We start from the raw sequence: 15,660 nt of genomic DNA, 5'->3' as shown, positions 1-15,660 counted from the left end.
GACCCATGGGGCACTGCTAATTCCATATACCACGCGAAATACCAGATCTCCCAGATCACATCGGCACCCAAGCTTTTGAGGCTAAAATATCATGTAACGGGCCTTATGAGTCCGAAATATCCATCAACTAACCATTTAGGCTGGAGTAACCATCACTTTCCTTGAAATCCTTATCTTACAGATCACATTAAGCCAAACCAAATGCATAGGCATGATAAATCACATAAGAGCATGAATATCTCAATAATCCAGTCATGATAGTTAACTGATTCAATTAAGTTCAACTACTTAATTATCTCAAGTGTACAAGTTCCATAGAGCGATGAATACAACTAAACAATCAAGATAAGAAAGTAGCACATAACAACTAATTTCCATATGCTTTGGTATTCTTGGGTCACGACCCACAACTACACAATTACACTAGGGAAAAGGTGTAAATATACCCCTCAACTTTGTGATTTAGAGCAGATATATCACTCGCTAAACAAGTGGTGTATATATGTCCTGTCGTTACAAAATAATGCAAATATACCCTTTTTGTAGACGAAATTTTTTGTAAAAATCATTTAGCATTATTTTTTAATTAAAAAAATGCCACGTAGCTTTAAAAAAAGTCTACGCATATTGCTTAGTATACATATTTTTCTAAAGCCACATGGTAGTTTTTTTTTTCTTTTTTCTGGTGGGTCAGGTCTAGTTCGCTTAAAAAAATGGGTAGACTTATTTTTTTTAAAGTCACAGAGATATTTTTTTTAAACGAATCAGACCCGACACACCAGAAAAAAAAATTACCATGTGGCTTTAGAAAAATATGTCTACTAAAAAAAAAGGGTAGACTTTTTTTTAAAGCCACATGACATTTCTTTTAATTAAAAATATAAGCTAAATGATTTTTTTTTTTAATTCCGTTAGCGGAAAGGGTTTATTTGCACCATTTGTGTAACGGCAGGGGTATATTTGCACCATTTTATAACGGTAGGGATATATATACACCACTTTTTTAACGAGAGGTATGTCTGCTCTGAATCGCAAAGTTGAGGGGTATATTTGCACATTTGGCCATTACACTATAACCCATAACATGACACTGATGCTCATACCAATGCTCTTCACATCACAGATAAAGATATAAGACCCTATCTTTCCTGATTACCTTATTATTAAAATATTTTATTATCCTTATTAAAAACATCCCTTAAGTGAAGTCAAGAAGTTTTAACATACCTCTAGGCCAAGCAACAAAATCACAAAAGCACCTTTCCTGTCCCAAGTCCCTCATAAAGCTTCCAATCTAACAAAAATGCGTTGTACATAAGAAAACAAATCTATAGACACCCATATTACAATACTTATAACCCGGACCCAAAAAGTCAACCCACAAGTCAAACCCGAGCTCCCAAGCGCAAAACTAATTTTATTTGAAAATTGATTTACCCATAATTTTAGTAGTCTAAATACAAAATATTAGCTAAATCCATCAACAAATTAGATCTCAAATCAAGGAAATACATCATCTCAACTTTAGGGCTAAACCCCTCATTTGTACCAACCCAAATCATGATTAAAGTACTAATTTAATGAAAGTAATCAATAGGAACCGACTAAATAAGGATTAGAAACTTACCCCTAATCCAAATAGTGCAATTTGCCCTTGAAATCGTCTCAGACTGAGCTTCAATGCTCCCAAAATTGAATTATGAACAATGAAATTAAATTGGGGAAATAAAAGAGGGATTCTGCCTAGCGACGTCGTATATGCGGAAAATCCATCGCAGAAGCGGCGTCGCACCTGCAGAAAAACCATCGCAGGTGCGCGCCTCACTTAAAACTCGAACTGCCGTAGGAAGAGACCTCACATATGTGACGTTGCAAATGTGGAGAACCTTCCGCAGATGCGAACCAAGGCTACCCCGACCAGTCTCGCATGAGTGGACGTCTCTCCGCAAAAGCAGAAGAAGGGTCACAGGTGTGACACCAGAACCAACTGAAGCCTAAAATTTTCCAAACACCGCGGTTCCCGGATCTCATTTGGAACTCTCCGGACACAAGCCGAATATGTATTTCGGTCATAAAACACGCTACGAACCCACTCGCGCACTCAAATCACCGACCCGGGACCGTCTTTACCCGATGCTTATCATGGTAAACTCTATTCCTTTAACTTAGCTAGTTTTTCAACCAAAGATCCAAATCACTCTTGAGCGCCCCAGGATCCGTCCCAACCACTAGACTTAGTCATAAATCACGTTTCGGATCTTATGGAATCGACGAAACTCCGATACGAGTTCGTTAACCTCTGATGTTGACTTTGGTCAAACTTTCTCATTTCCTTAACTTAAGAAATTCTAATGTTACTATTTCTTCTCCGATACTCACCCGATTTTCTTGGGAGTCGCGTCACACATCTTTGCCAAAAACACCAATATAAAGCTACGACGGGGGGTCATTTTGGAAAAAAGAGTCAAAGAGCTCAAAACAACCTAGTGGGTCGTTACAGTTAGAAAAGGAGAAAAAAAGTGAATGAAAATCACCAGAAATTTAAAAAGAAGAATAGAGAAAAGAGCAAACAAAAGTGAATGAAGTTAGATTATGGATAAAACAGAAATAAAAGAAAAGGAGCAAAAAAGAATGAATGAAACTAGATTATGGAGAATTTTTTTTTTTTAAAATAAAATAAAATTTGAAAAAAATAAGAAATAAATAAAATTAAAAGAGGAAAGAAAATAGGAAAAAAAAAATGAAAGGAGCCAAATTGAGTATGGAATCAGAATTCATGAACAAAAAGGAGAAAAAAGACAAAAAAAAAAAAGAGAGAGAGAGAGAGAGAGAAAGAAATAACTCTCAATGTACTACACTACTATTGACATTTCAAATTCATTAAAAAATAACCTACAATGTACTATAATACTATTACGATTTCAAATGCATTAGGAAGAGAATTGGCGCAGCAAAGGAGATGAGGTTGCACAGGTAAATATTTGGTTATATCAAAGTAAAGGAGTATGAGTGTATAAATAGTTTGCCTTCAGTGGGCTTCCGTGTACTTTTTGCTATAGTTTTTAGGGAACACAATACAAAATACCAATAAAAGGCAAAATATTTACCTGGTCATACCCCCTCATAAACTAATTTCGCTTCTACCCAGTCTGGCAAAAAATATTTATCCGAATATCCCTCACCCAAAAGTCTTCTTTCATAATACCATCGTAGTATATTTATATATTAGGATGATATCATGGAGAACTGAGAGAGTGTCTCATTAAAGGACTGAAGCAGTTCTCCATTATACCATCTCAGTATATGGTATATACCATGATTGTATCATGGAGGAGTGTTTTATTGAAGGATTGAAGCATTCCTCCATGATACCATTTCAAATATGTATATAAGATGATATGGAAGTTTTGTTGAGGAAAGTGCATTTTTTATTTTTATAAATGAACATGATCTTCTATAATGCCCTATTAGTATATTAGATAGACCATATGGGTTTCATAAAGGGCTGATGAGTGTTTTTGAAGAAATGAAAGAAGTACTCTGTGATACCATCCTGGTATGTAAGAGATAGGGCAATACCATATTGGTTTCATAGTTTTGGCAGGGGCATCCGGGTAAATAATTTTGGGGACATAAAAGTAAAGGGATATATTCGGGTAATTATTTTGCCTGCGGTGGGAATCTGTGTTCTTTTCCCTAATTTTTTCTGACTGCATTATTAGTTAGTATTAGTAGGTATAAATCTCTAATTATTATTTTTGTTAGTGTGGGTTGTTACGTACTTCCCCAAAAGTTTTTGGGTCGCCTAAGGTCCATTATGCAAAAGTTGAATAGTAGTATTAGTGTATGTTGATGTCGGCCCAGGAGGTCCGAAAGAGGTGAATAGAGTAAAGAGCAGTTCCCTTGTTTTAACGAATCAGATAGATCTCATTGTTGTTGGCCTACTTAGCTTAGCACAAGGAAGGAGGCGTTGACATATTTTTATCATCATCGTATATGCTCGTAGGAACCGGTGACGGAGGGCGGAATTCGAAATTAAACTTTCGTCTCCGTATAGTCAAATTATCCAGAGATGCAATTGTAAAACCGAAAATTATCTATTCAGTTTTGGTGTCGGTGATATATGGCGTACAGGAGGAAACAGCAGGTTACGAGTCCTCCTCCAACACTTGCCGATGAGTGTTCTTCTTCATCATCTCTGGCTGCTAAGGCCATAAGAGCATCATCTGCCTACAAAGACTCTTCTCTTTCCTCCGCTTATGGCCAGTCAGCTCTTTCATCTCCTCGCGGTTCATCTCCTGGCGACTCAAATCCGTTACGCTCTTCAACAGCATACAAAGACTCTTCTCTGTCACCCGCGTATGCTCAATCATCTCCTCGCCACTCAAATCCCTTATCATCTTCTGCTCCAGTTTCAACACCTAAGGTTACCTCTACCTTGCCTTTAAGGTCTAAGCATAACACATTACAGCTTTTCTTTGGCATTTTACTTGCTCGTTTCACATTCTTGCCACAACTGCTGCGGTTATTTTTCCTTCATTTCAGTATCTTGACGAATTTTGGGCGGCTATATGCTGATTTTGCTTTGCCAGTTGAAAAACTTTAACATCTTGTTAGGGGTTTATTGAGTCTAGTGTTCTTCTCTTCTTATCCTTTTTTTGTGGGCCAAAGAACTCACTTTTTCTGATGTTGACTTGTACTTTTACATTGATGTTACAAGTAATACTGATATCTGCTGTTTTCTTAATCTTGTTTTTCCTTATGCCTGTGCAGGTATATAATTGTCAAATTTACATAATCTTATGTTTTGAAGGTCTAGGACAGGTTTTGTAGGAAAAATAGAGAAAGGAGGAGTTTTTCCATTTTCTTTGTAAAATGTAAAATTGATCATCCGGTTTCTTTTGGTTGTTATGTGTCTGTAACTAGATATGTCATCTCTGATATGTAAACTAAAGTTGACATTCAACTTTTCTTTCACTACATATAAAAGTAAAGTACAGTAACGAAATGTCTGTTACAGAGTGCAGTGTTCTTCTTCTTTTGTATCCTTGGATGATATGAAAAAAAGGATAAGGATCGGCTGCCAAGCTTTGGCGAGGAAAGAAGTGGAGGGATGGGGAATGGGAAAGGATCTTGCCACCAACTGTGGGGATGGGGGGAATCATAAGATCAGTGATACAGATGTTTTTCCCTGCATCTGCAATTTCAAGTCGTATCTTTTTTTTTTTTTTTTTTTTTTTTTTTTGTTAAATAACTGTGGTGTCTGGGCCAGCTTGAACGCACCTTGACTAATTCCATGGGTACCCGGTATCTCCCACCTGCACCCCTATTTGGTAACTCTATCTACTAAGGCTGGGACAGATAGAAAAAAAGCTCTCCACTGGGATTTTTGAACCTGAGACCTCATGGTTCTCAACCCTTGGGTGCTTCAAGTGGTATCCTTAGATGATATGGAAAAAGGATAAGGATCGGCTGCAAAATTTTGGGGAAGAAAGAAGTGTAGAGGGATGGGGAATGGGAATCTTGCCACCAGCTGGGAGCATGGTGAGAGGGTAAGGGGGGCAGAAAGACAATTCTTAAAAGTTACTAACCTTGTTGTCAATCGTTTGACTTTGGCCCTGTTTCTTTTACAGCTGATAAATTGAGTTCTCCTTGCTGTAAGATTACTCTTTTTCAAATGCAGGATTCGTCCAGCTATGAGTACACATCAATGAAAAACTTTGGTGAATCAAAACAAGGGATTTGGGGAGTATTGGCGAGGAAAGCTAAATCTATTATTGATGATAATAACACAGACCAACCACAAGTAAGCGAAGTAAGAACGAGGATTCAACATATGCCTGATAGTGCGACCATTGGTCAGGTAACAAATTTATGTTAAAATTGAAAATTTCATGGTTGCATGTACGCTAAAACTTGTCTTTGTATATGTTGTGATGGTCTATGAGTTAGGCTTTGGGATTACAGATTCTGAATTTTGCACCTTTATTTCATGGATTGCAGCAATATGACAGAAACCAGTTGCCTGAAAGCCGTAGAAAAGCTGAGGGCCGTAAATTACAGAAGGGATTAGATGCTCTTGCATCTTCCCTTAATTATATTGGTGGGACCATCGGGAATGCTTTTGAGGTATGCTTTTATATGAAGTTTCATCCAATTCCATCAAGACATACCACATATTTCTAACTCTTTGAATGTAATAGTTGTGTCGATATGAAAATCTATAGAAAGTTCGATCAATCCACTACGCCTCAATCTAAATTAATTCAGTGGTTTATGGATTGTCACCGTCAATTTCATTCCAATACTAATTAATAGTTAGTCTATTAACACATATAAGGCTACAACAACAACAACATACCCAGTAAATTCCCACAATGTGGGGTCTGGATTAACACATATAAGGCTAAAGGTTAAATTTCACACTTATCCCTGTATGTACATACAAGTCTCTAACAACTACATAACGACTCTTGGCAAAAGTTGAACTCATAACTGTAACGACGACACAACTAAACCCTAATTAACTAGTTGGTATCGCCTATATGAATCCCTTGCTTCCACTGTGTATGGTGTTTAGTCCTTATAAATAAATAAAAAATGTGTTCGGGTTTTAGCTATGTTCGTATTGATCTGATAGAATTTAGGTAGTTTAGAGTAACTTTTACTTTCGAAAAACTCAAAAGTTAATTAGCTTAGTTTTGTTAGAAAGAAAGTCAAAGTTGAACACGTTATGTTGCAATAAGTGGCATTAATTCTTTTATTGTTCGGAAAAGGGCCAAATATACCCCTGTACTATTGGAAAAGGGCATATGCCCCTCGTTATACTTTGCGTCCAAATATACCCCTGCTATTATTCTATTGGTTCAAATATACCCCTCCTCTGTTAAGTTTGTCCAAGGTGGACATGCAATCCTACGTGGCAATGACATTTGATGAAAGGGGGCAACGTGGCATGCCACCTCAGCACCTCTAACCCATTTTTCCCCTCTCCTCTATTTGTTCTTCCACCACTAAAATTTTCTTCCCCTCCACCACTGTTGACAAATTTAAAGCCTTACAGCAAACATTTCCGACGTAGTACCAAAGATGCCAATGCAAGTCCAAGAACTGAAAAGAAAATGCGAAATGCAAAAGTTAATTAAGAAGGCAAACCTGCCAACGATTCTGGTACTCCTCTGGAAGAACCTCATTAGCCATCGAGCATTCCAAACTAAACCTGGCAGGCAAAATGTTTCATAGTCTTTAGCACCAAGCACAATGCCATTACTGTTAAAGTATCAATTCTGTCATAAGTCTTTAGCACCAATTACACCCTCAAGGACAATTTAATGATTTGCAAGAGCTCAATGAATAGGACCCACCATCCCACCAACCCCCAAAGATTGCCCTCCCAGGAAAATCAAGAACACGAAAAAGAGTAGAAAAAAAAATGCAGCGAGGAGAGGCACCTCCCACAAATCAAAAGAGAATAAATCTGGGTTTTAATTCTGGGTCTTCAGTAATATCTCATGTCTTCCCATTTAGATTTGTCAATGATGGCAATGGTGGTGGAGGGGAAGAAAATTTTAGTGGTGGAAGAACAATTAGAGGAGAGGGGAAAAATGAGTTAGAGGCGCTGAGGTGGCATGCCACGGGGCCCCCTTTCATCAAATGTCATTGCCGCGTAGGATTGAATGTACGCCTTGGACTAACTTAGCGGAGTAGGGGTATATTTAAACCAATAGAATAACGGCAGAGGTACATTTGGACTCAAAGTATAACGAGGGGCATATTTGGCCCTTTTCCAATAGTACAGGGGTATATTTGTCCCTTTTCCGTTTATTGTTAAATTTGACAAGCCAATTTAAAAGCCTGGAATCTTTTCTTATGTGACAGTCTTTGTAGCTAACTGCCTTAGATTCATTTATCTACTGTTGATAAAGGGCAATTGGGTGGGTGGTTTGAGAGAGCTGTGATGTGATTTTAAAATTATTGCATTTGAGGGGTGCAGGAAATAGTACCATGCAACTTAAGGTGGTGTTAAAGCTAGTATCCAATAGGTTTTGACAGGATATGGTAATTTCTATTGATCGCATTAAAGCTCTTGAGGAAAAGAAGTGGAGTACAAGCTTCTGTGTTGACTGAATTGCGGATAAATGAATTGTGAGCTGCCAATGGCTAAATCATAATGCCTTTTTTTTTGTTTTTTGGGTGAAGTAATTAAATAATATTAGAAAGGCAACAAGTAGGTGCAAAGTTACAAGAAAGATAAAGAGCTGCTTTAAAACAAAATAAACATGAAGCTAGCACAGAAATATGCAAACTGCCATAAAAGACATCTCCAAAACCCTACTGTGTTGGTTAGGGAACTAACAAAATCCAAAAAGTTATCTACACTGTTTACAGGAGAAAGAAAGTGCCAACTGAAAAGAGTGATTAGACATCTATCTTTAAGTGTGCTAGTGGAAGTTGAGATTCCATCAAAGCATCTGCAAGTTCTTTCTTCCCAAAGACTCCAAAAATAACTGCTTGGATCATCCTCCAGATCCTTTTGGTGGTCTTATCAATTCTTCAGCCTATCCAGCTAGCAAAGGCATCTTTACCGGGAAGGGGCATAAACCAATGAAGACCAAACAGAGAGTGGAAGAAATGCCATAAGTCAGCTGCTGTGGGGCAGTGCAAAATGAGATGGTTGACAGTTTCATTGTCAGACTTCTCTTGATGCAAGCAGCTATTTCTGACACTAAAAAAGAACTAAAATGTATACTCAAATTCATATCAAGTGAGACAAACTTTAGTTCAATATTGTCTAAGACGCGCTTTAAGCGTGCTTAGGCCGTGAAGCGAGGCACAAAACATGTTGAGCGCTTTGCCTCGCTTTATGGGCGATTCAGTGTCGTCATCAAAGCTCTAAGGCATACTTTTTCTTGCCAATGAGTGCAATCCTGGAGATGAGACACTAAACAATTGATACTTCACTGTATCATTTTATTTTTCAATTTCTTTGTCCATTTATTTGTTATTCATGCTTATGATTATTAATCTTGGACTACACATACGTATTTATATTTTTTTCCATTTGCGCCTTTTTTCATTAAAGCTCACGCTTTATTTGAGCTTTGCACCTAAAGCCTCAGAGGACCTTAGAGCTTTTTTGCGCTCTTCACTTTTGATGTCACTGCTTTAGTTGTGTTGAATCTAAGTTTTTGTGCTTAGAAGGAAGTCCTTTGGATGTATCTTATTGCATTACCTGGATTGTTGCATATGTATGAAATGTTTGCAAGAGGCATATTCAATGTGTTGAGCATCTTCAGTTGTCACGTTGCAAGACGAGAAACTGCTAACCATTTGGTTTTCATCGTCAATATGCTTTAATACTGATGTTGCTTTGTAATAGGGAGACAAATGCACTTTCTTACCATATATTTATAAAAAACGACTTTGGATCTTTTAATATTAGGAAATATCATTTTCTGCTAAATTCTATTTTAAAAACACTTGGTAGGCGTTTGCCGATAGATTCCAAATATTTTTCACTTTATTTGGAATTTATGGAGGAGGAGTTGAAGATGGAGTTGTGTTTGGTTATACTTTTTGCAAAGAATACAACAACAACATACCCAGTGTAATGCCACAGGTGGTGTCTGGGAAGGGTAGAGTGTATGCAGACCTTACCCCTACCTCGTGGAGCTAGACTAGAGAGGCTCTTACCGAAAGACCCTCGGCTCAAGTAACGCATATCAAAGTAGATTTAAAAGGAGAAAACCGAAGTAACAAAGATATCTTAAATAAAAGGGGAAGCAATACTTCTATTGCTTTTATTCCATCAGAATTTATATTGATATTTTATTTTAATTGTTTAGAAATATGAACAAAAGCAATAGAAAGAACATTCTCCTATCTTTTTTATACAGAACTGTGGCCTTTTCTTTTTTGTGTTGATGTTGATGTTATTAGTATTATTTTAAGTGTAGTTAAGTAGATATATTGTGTTTTTTCACCTGATAACCGTCGATATTGGTTTCAATTAGGGGTGTCAAATGGGCGGGTTAGGTTGAAATTGGCCCAATCAAAATGGGCTGAGGTAATAAATGGGTTGGGCTAACATTGGCCCAAAAGTTACTTGGGCTGAAATGGGCTAAAAATGGGCTGGGTCATGACCCGCCCAACTTGACCCAGTTTTTTTGAAGGGTCTATTTTCTAGAAAAACATTTTTCGCGAAAAATTATTTTCTCGGATTTTTAGTGGAAAATATTTTTTAAAAAACTTTTTCTGTGGTAAATATTTTCGAGAAAAACATTTTTCGCGAAAAATATTTCCCTTCATATTAAACACACCACAAACTTTTAAGATACATGATACAAGAGAAGTGTATACATTAAAAAAAAAAAAAAAAAAAAAAAAAGTAAATCTCAAGCAATAAACCCAAATTTAAGTAAATTTTAAAAACGGGCTAGAATTGGGCTAAGTTGGAGATCACTTTAAAATGGGCTATGTTGGGTTGGGCTAAAATCAGCCCAATATGAAATTATCTTGAGCCCAACCCATTTTGGGCGGGTTGGGCTGGTCATCACCTTTTGGGCCAAATTTGACACCCCTAGTTTCAATACCAACCTCCTGCCTCCTTTTGCTTGATATCTGCCAGGGCTATGCTGATTCTCTTATTAAAATTGAATATCTAGATTCGATATTGGTTTCAATACCAACCTCCTGCCTCCTTTTGCTTGATATCTGACAGGGCTATGCTGATTCTCTTATTAAAATTGAATATCTAGATTTACTTTCACAGGAGGGTCTTGCAGTTGTGGAGAATCGTACCGCAGATATCATTCAGGAAACTAGAAAGCTGCAAATAAGGAAAAAAGATAGCAGCTCTGTTCCGCAGAATAATGCTTCAATTAGCGGTACACGTCAGCAACCTCCGATGCGGGCCCACATGCAACCCCAGACACAGACAGATTTGGAAACTCAACTCAAAGCATCTCGCGACGTAAGGTGGCAACTGTGTAACACTGGTTTAGCAATAAGTTACTGTGCTTTATGGTTTCATGCCAGATTCTAATTTTATTGATAAGTATATGTTAGATTGCTACTGTGAAGCAAATAGTCCATCAGATTTAATAAGTGTCCCTGGTCGCCTCTGGGTGGCTATGATGTGCTTATGGTCTCTTATCTGCACAAGTGCGTCACTTTGTCAGACCTAGTGATAGTTACCTGCTTTGACTCTTTATTGTTTCTTTTTGTTCACTGATTCGATCCAGGAGACGTCCTGCTTTCGATCTTTTCTCTGTGGATTATGGGGTTTTTTCATTATTCAGGTTTCGAACTTCGTTTGTCAACACTAGAATCCAAAATCTTGTTCACCATCATTTTGGAAATATTACAATAGGTAATATGCTGGCATCATGTTGTATTATCCACCACAAGATATTGTTGATCCAAGAACCTCTACTGAATTTTTTGATTTTGATGACTTCAATCTATCTCACTGTTATGGCCTTGCCATCAGTGAAGATATTTTCCTGAATGTTTTATGTCTTGGATATTACATGTATTGTTGTGAGATGCATGATATGTCTGTTTCGAGTTACAGGTTGCAATGGCAATGGCTGCAAAAGCAAAGCTTCTTCTTCGGGAGCTGAAGACTGTGAAAGCTGACCTGGCTTTTGCTAAGGAACGTTGTGCACAGCTGGAAGAAGAAAATAGAATTCTTCGTGATAGTCGTGAAAAGGGCGGCAATCCTGAAGATGATGATTTGGTATTCCTACTCTCCCTTCCTTAACTCAAAGGATTAGAATCAGCAAAAACACAAAATAATAATAGGAAGTATGAAATATTCCAGTTCATTATCTTTATGCAATTCATTTAGGGGTCGTTTGGTTGGAAACAAGTTATCCCAGGATAACTTATCCTGGGATTAGTTATTCCACCCTCCCACAGGGATAAAATAACACTACAATCCCAGGATAACTAATCCCGGGATTAGTTATACCATCATTTTATCCCAACCAAACGTGGGATAAATTCATCTCAGATATAATCCCAGGATTATTTATCCTTATCCGTTGTACCAAACGAGCCCTTAGAGGTTAAGCAATTGAGTTTTTTGACTTTATGTTTCCTCAGCTGCATTGTTCAGCAGCAAAACTTTCAATATATTCATCTTTGTGTCATCCTGGATCTACTTTTATGGGGTTTATTGGCGGATGAACCCTTTTGCTTTGTCGCCGGAAATCATGGCATGCAGTGATAAGGCATTTGTGCCTGCTTTTCTTGCACTTGTTTCAGATTTCTGTTATTTCGGAAAAGTTTGTGTTTATGGAAATAATTGTGGTTGTGATATGCACATATCAGATAAGGCTCCAGCTTGAGACACTTTTGGCAGAGAAGGCCAGGTTGGGTCAAGAGAACTCAGTTCTAACACGGGAGAACCGTTTCTTGAGGGAGATTGTGGAATACCACCAGCTCACTATGCAGGACGTTGTCTACCTCGATGAAAATAGTGAAGAGGTGACTGAAGTGTACCCCATGAAGGTACAAACTTGATATTCTATTATCTCAGCTGATTGTCTATCTTCTTCAAGCTAACTAGCTCCTGTGACCCCCACCCCCAGGTTGTAAGTCCACAACTGACCAAGGATATCTCATCTCATCCTGTGTCATCCTCGGAGCCGAAGGAGGTTTCGTGTGATGTCACCTCTCGGAGCTCTTTTATCCAAATTCCTGCTGAAGATGATTCAGGAAGACACTGATTTCCAGTTACTGGGATGTATTGCCTTTGATCTCCTCCAACCAGAAGTGTGAATGGGTGTTCAGTGTGATTTCTTTTGGTTGAACCTGGTCATCCCGAAACATAATATGTATTACTATTAACTTTCTTGTATCATTTTTTGGTTATTTTCTTGGTAGGGAAGGGAAAATGCACTGGGGTTGGGGAGAACGTGAATTGTAGCTTGTTAAGTTATTGTAAGCTTGCTGGTTCTCTCTGCAACGATGGGGATGTCCTTTTGCGAATGTATATTAACATGAAGAATTAATATAATGCTTCTTTATTTGACATAGTGTATTCCACTCTTTATGTTGTCCAAATTGGTTTGGACATGGTTGGTGAACTACTTCAATTCCGCAGGACTGAATTTTATTGGTTTGCACTGGTATCTAGCACTAGCAATGATAGTTAACAACTTAATTTTGAAATTCTCCTTTCAAGTCACAAATGTCTATAGTTTGGTTTACACCGCAAATTAAAAAAAAAAAAATCTTTGTTAAACTTATACCTAATTAAACAGTTCTACATAAACTGGAACGGGAGGAGTAAGGGTTATCACATTGTTATTGTTTTTTACCACTCAACCAAACCGATGGAGTATAGATGTTATCACATTGTTATCTTGAATGAGATAATCTCCTCCATACTTTACCAGGCAAGAAGAACCATTGTAATGGCAGTGACTTCTTGTCAGGACGTTCATGTTGTCACATGGGAATGAAAAATGTTGCTTCGTGGAGTCTTTTTCTTTCTAACTCGTGAATTATTTGTCCTTCTTCTATATAATTGTACTTAGAGCCCGTTTGGCTTAGCTGATTTAAAATAGCTGATAAACATTTTAAAATGCTGAAATTGGTTTAATAAATAAGTAGTTACGTGTTTGGATAAAAGTGCTGAAACTGATAATAAGTAGTTGCAGTGTTTGCTAAAAGGTGCCGATGAGCCCTTTTTAGAATGACCCAAATAGGGGTTTCTCCGGCAATCCCACGCACAGCAAAGCAAAAGCCATTTCTAATGCCTGATGAGTCGACCAATTCCTCTACCCCGCAGCTTCCCCTTCTCTTTTTGTCACTATTCCCACCTAGGTCCCGGCAATGAAAATGACGTAAATGCCTTTAAAACTGTTTACACTAATAACGTTTACAAGATTTTAAATTCCAGAATATTCAAATACAAAAGAATTTGTCTCAATTTATTTTTTAATACAAAATTGATTATATATGATTTTTTTTTACAATATTTTATGATAAGCTATAACATAATAATTAATTATTTGAAAAAAGTTGTCATTCAAAATCATAGTCAAATAGTAAGCAGAATATGGTATAAAAGCAACTAAATAGAGAAAAGTAGAACTTGATTGCTTTTGATGTCGAAGACTGATTTATAATAGAGAAAGCTTTCTTATCCAAGTTTGATTGCGTTTGACGTCGAAAAGTCTCAAAGTCTTGATTGTCTCTTGATGGTAGCCGGCAGCGTTGCTGGAATTTAAGAGAAGTGAAATCATGGAGAGAGTAAGGGTTTTCATTTCAGTAAGGGTATTTGGGGAACCATGAAATAATATTAAGGATAGAATAGTAAATTCTTGGTCGATCATGAAGTGATTATAAGCTGAAAAATAATAAGTTATGAATGACCAACTTATGACTTTTGGCCTGTGATTTACCTGAAAAAAAAAGTTGGCTGCCTCAAGGAAAATAAAGCTCTCTTCTCTCTCTTCAATATTGACGCAAAACCCTAATACTTGAAAACCTCGGCATGGCCATGACGGCCGGCGGCCGGCCACCATTGGTGGCTGGTGCGCCTCCACACCCTACTACTAATACCATACCAAAATTGAATTATGCTACAGCCCTACAACCATCCACGCAAGAAGAGAAGTTAACAACTAAACCTATTACATACTTGTATGGAGAACCAACAATGTCATGGACAAAAAAAGAATTTGAAGAACTATCCCAAAGACAAAACTTGAAATACGCAGTGATTGCCAAGTTTTCGTATGGACGGCCTGATCTACATGACCTGCAAACAATTATACCAATCAAATTAGAGATCAAGGGTAAATGTACCATTGATTTTCTTGAAGAGAGACATATTTTAATACGGCTATCACTATTTGAGGATTATGTTGCTCTTACTTCAAGCGCTCGGGATCTACAGTTTAGGGGGCGAATATATCCTTTAAGATTTTTACGGTGGGATCCATGGTTCAATCCAGAGGAGGAAACCACGATCTCTATCACGCAGGATCTCATTCCCTGGTTTACCCACTAACCTGTTTGATAAGGAATCATTATTTTCTATGGCATACGCAGTAGGCACTCCATTGGTGATTGATAAGGCTACAAGTAATCAGACTAGACCAAGTTGTGCTCGGGTGAAAGTGGAAGTAGATCTATTGAAAGAACTACCAAAAAGAATTCATATTAGTTGTGTTGATGAGGATACAGGAGAAGTAAAAGCAAAATGGCAGAAAATTCAATAATATTATCTACCAAAATACTGCACACATTGCAAACTTCAAGGGCATGATATACATAGCTGTTGGGTAATTCATCCAGAATATCGACCCAAAAAGGGTGAGGAAAGTCATGCACCCAAAGTTGCATCTGAAAAGCCAAATTAAAAAGCCAACAGTGAGGAGAATAAACAACAATTTCCTAAAAATCCAGGCCCAGCAACAAGAAAGGGTGCAAATAACAATGGGAATTATAACAATGGAAAGCATAATAACAAGGAGTGGAATTGTTATGTCCCGTATTTTTGGTACATTGGGACAACTCGGATTAACTATGGTAAGTTAGGGACCAAACTATTTCGGGATACAAAGTCGGGATTTTTGACCTTTGATTTTATTTGGAGACATAAGTTGTTCATGAATTTGTTGGTATGGAACACTTAGGAAA

General features: G+C 37.5%; 1 protein-coding gene and 1 long non-coding RNA gene across 2 annotated transcripts; one reads left to right on the top strand and one right to left on the bottom strand.

Moving 5' to 3' along the window:
• Positions 1-3,847: 3,847 nt before the first annotated feature.
• On the top strand, positions 3,848-13,039 carry LOC132042151 (uncharacterized). The gene is made up of 7 exons (XM_059432771.1): positions 3,848-4,426; positions 5,684-5,863; positions 6,004-6,129; positions 10,772-10,972; positions 11,576-11,740; positions 12,337-12,516; positions 12,597-13,039. Exons 1-7 carry the CDS (start codon positions 4,124-4,126, stop codon positions 12,732-12,734), a joined length of 1,293 nt encoding a protein of 430 aa, XP_059288754.1. The 5' UTR covers positions 3,848-4,123; the 3' UTR covers positions 12,735-13,039.
• A 1,303-nt stretch (positions 13,040-14,342) lies between these two features.
• LOC132042150 (uncharacterized) lies at positions 14,343-15,370 on the bottom strand. The gene is made up of 2 exons (XR_009411373.1): positions 15,292-15,370; positions 14,343-14,776 (listed from the first exon to the last, which is right to left on the bottom strand). It is a non-coding gene; the product is annotated as an uncharacterized LOC132042150 (long non-coding RNA).
• Positions 15,371-15,660: the final 290 nt, after the last annotated feature.

The sequence above is a fragment of the Lycium ferocissimum genome, unplaced genomic scaffold (genome assembly GCF_029784015.1).
Source record: "Lycium ferocissimum isolate CSIRO_LF1 unplaced genomic scaffold, AGI_CSIRO_Lferr_CH_V1 ctg13628, whole genome shotgun sequence".
Lineage (NCBI taxonomy): Eukaryota > Viridiplantae > Streptophyta > Magnoliopsida > Solanales > Solanaceae > Lycium > Lycium ferocissimum.
Note: the sequence above shows the minus strand (reverse complement) of the source record. Positions and strands in the feature narration are given on the sequence as shown.

Excerpts from the sequence above, each read along its gene's own strand:
- LOC132042151 (XM_059432771.1), top strand. The coding sequence starts at position 4,124 with ATGGCGTACAGGAGGAAACAGCAGGTTACGAGTCCTCCTCCAACACTT. Across the intron at positions 6,130-10,771 it reads CCATCGGGAATGCTTTTGAG|GAGGGTCTTGCAGTTGTGGA; the intron begins GTATGCTTTTAT and ends TTACTTTCACAG. Across the intron at positions 12,517-12,596 it reads CTGAAGTGTACCCCATGAAG|GTTGTAAGTCCACAACTGAC; the intron begins GTACAAACTTGA and ends CCCCACCCCCAG.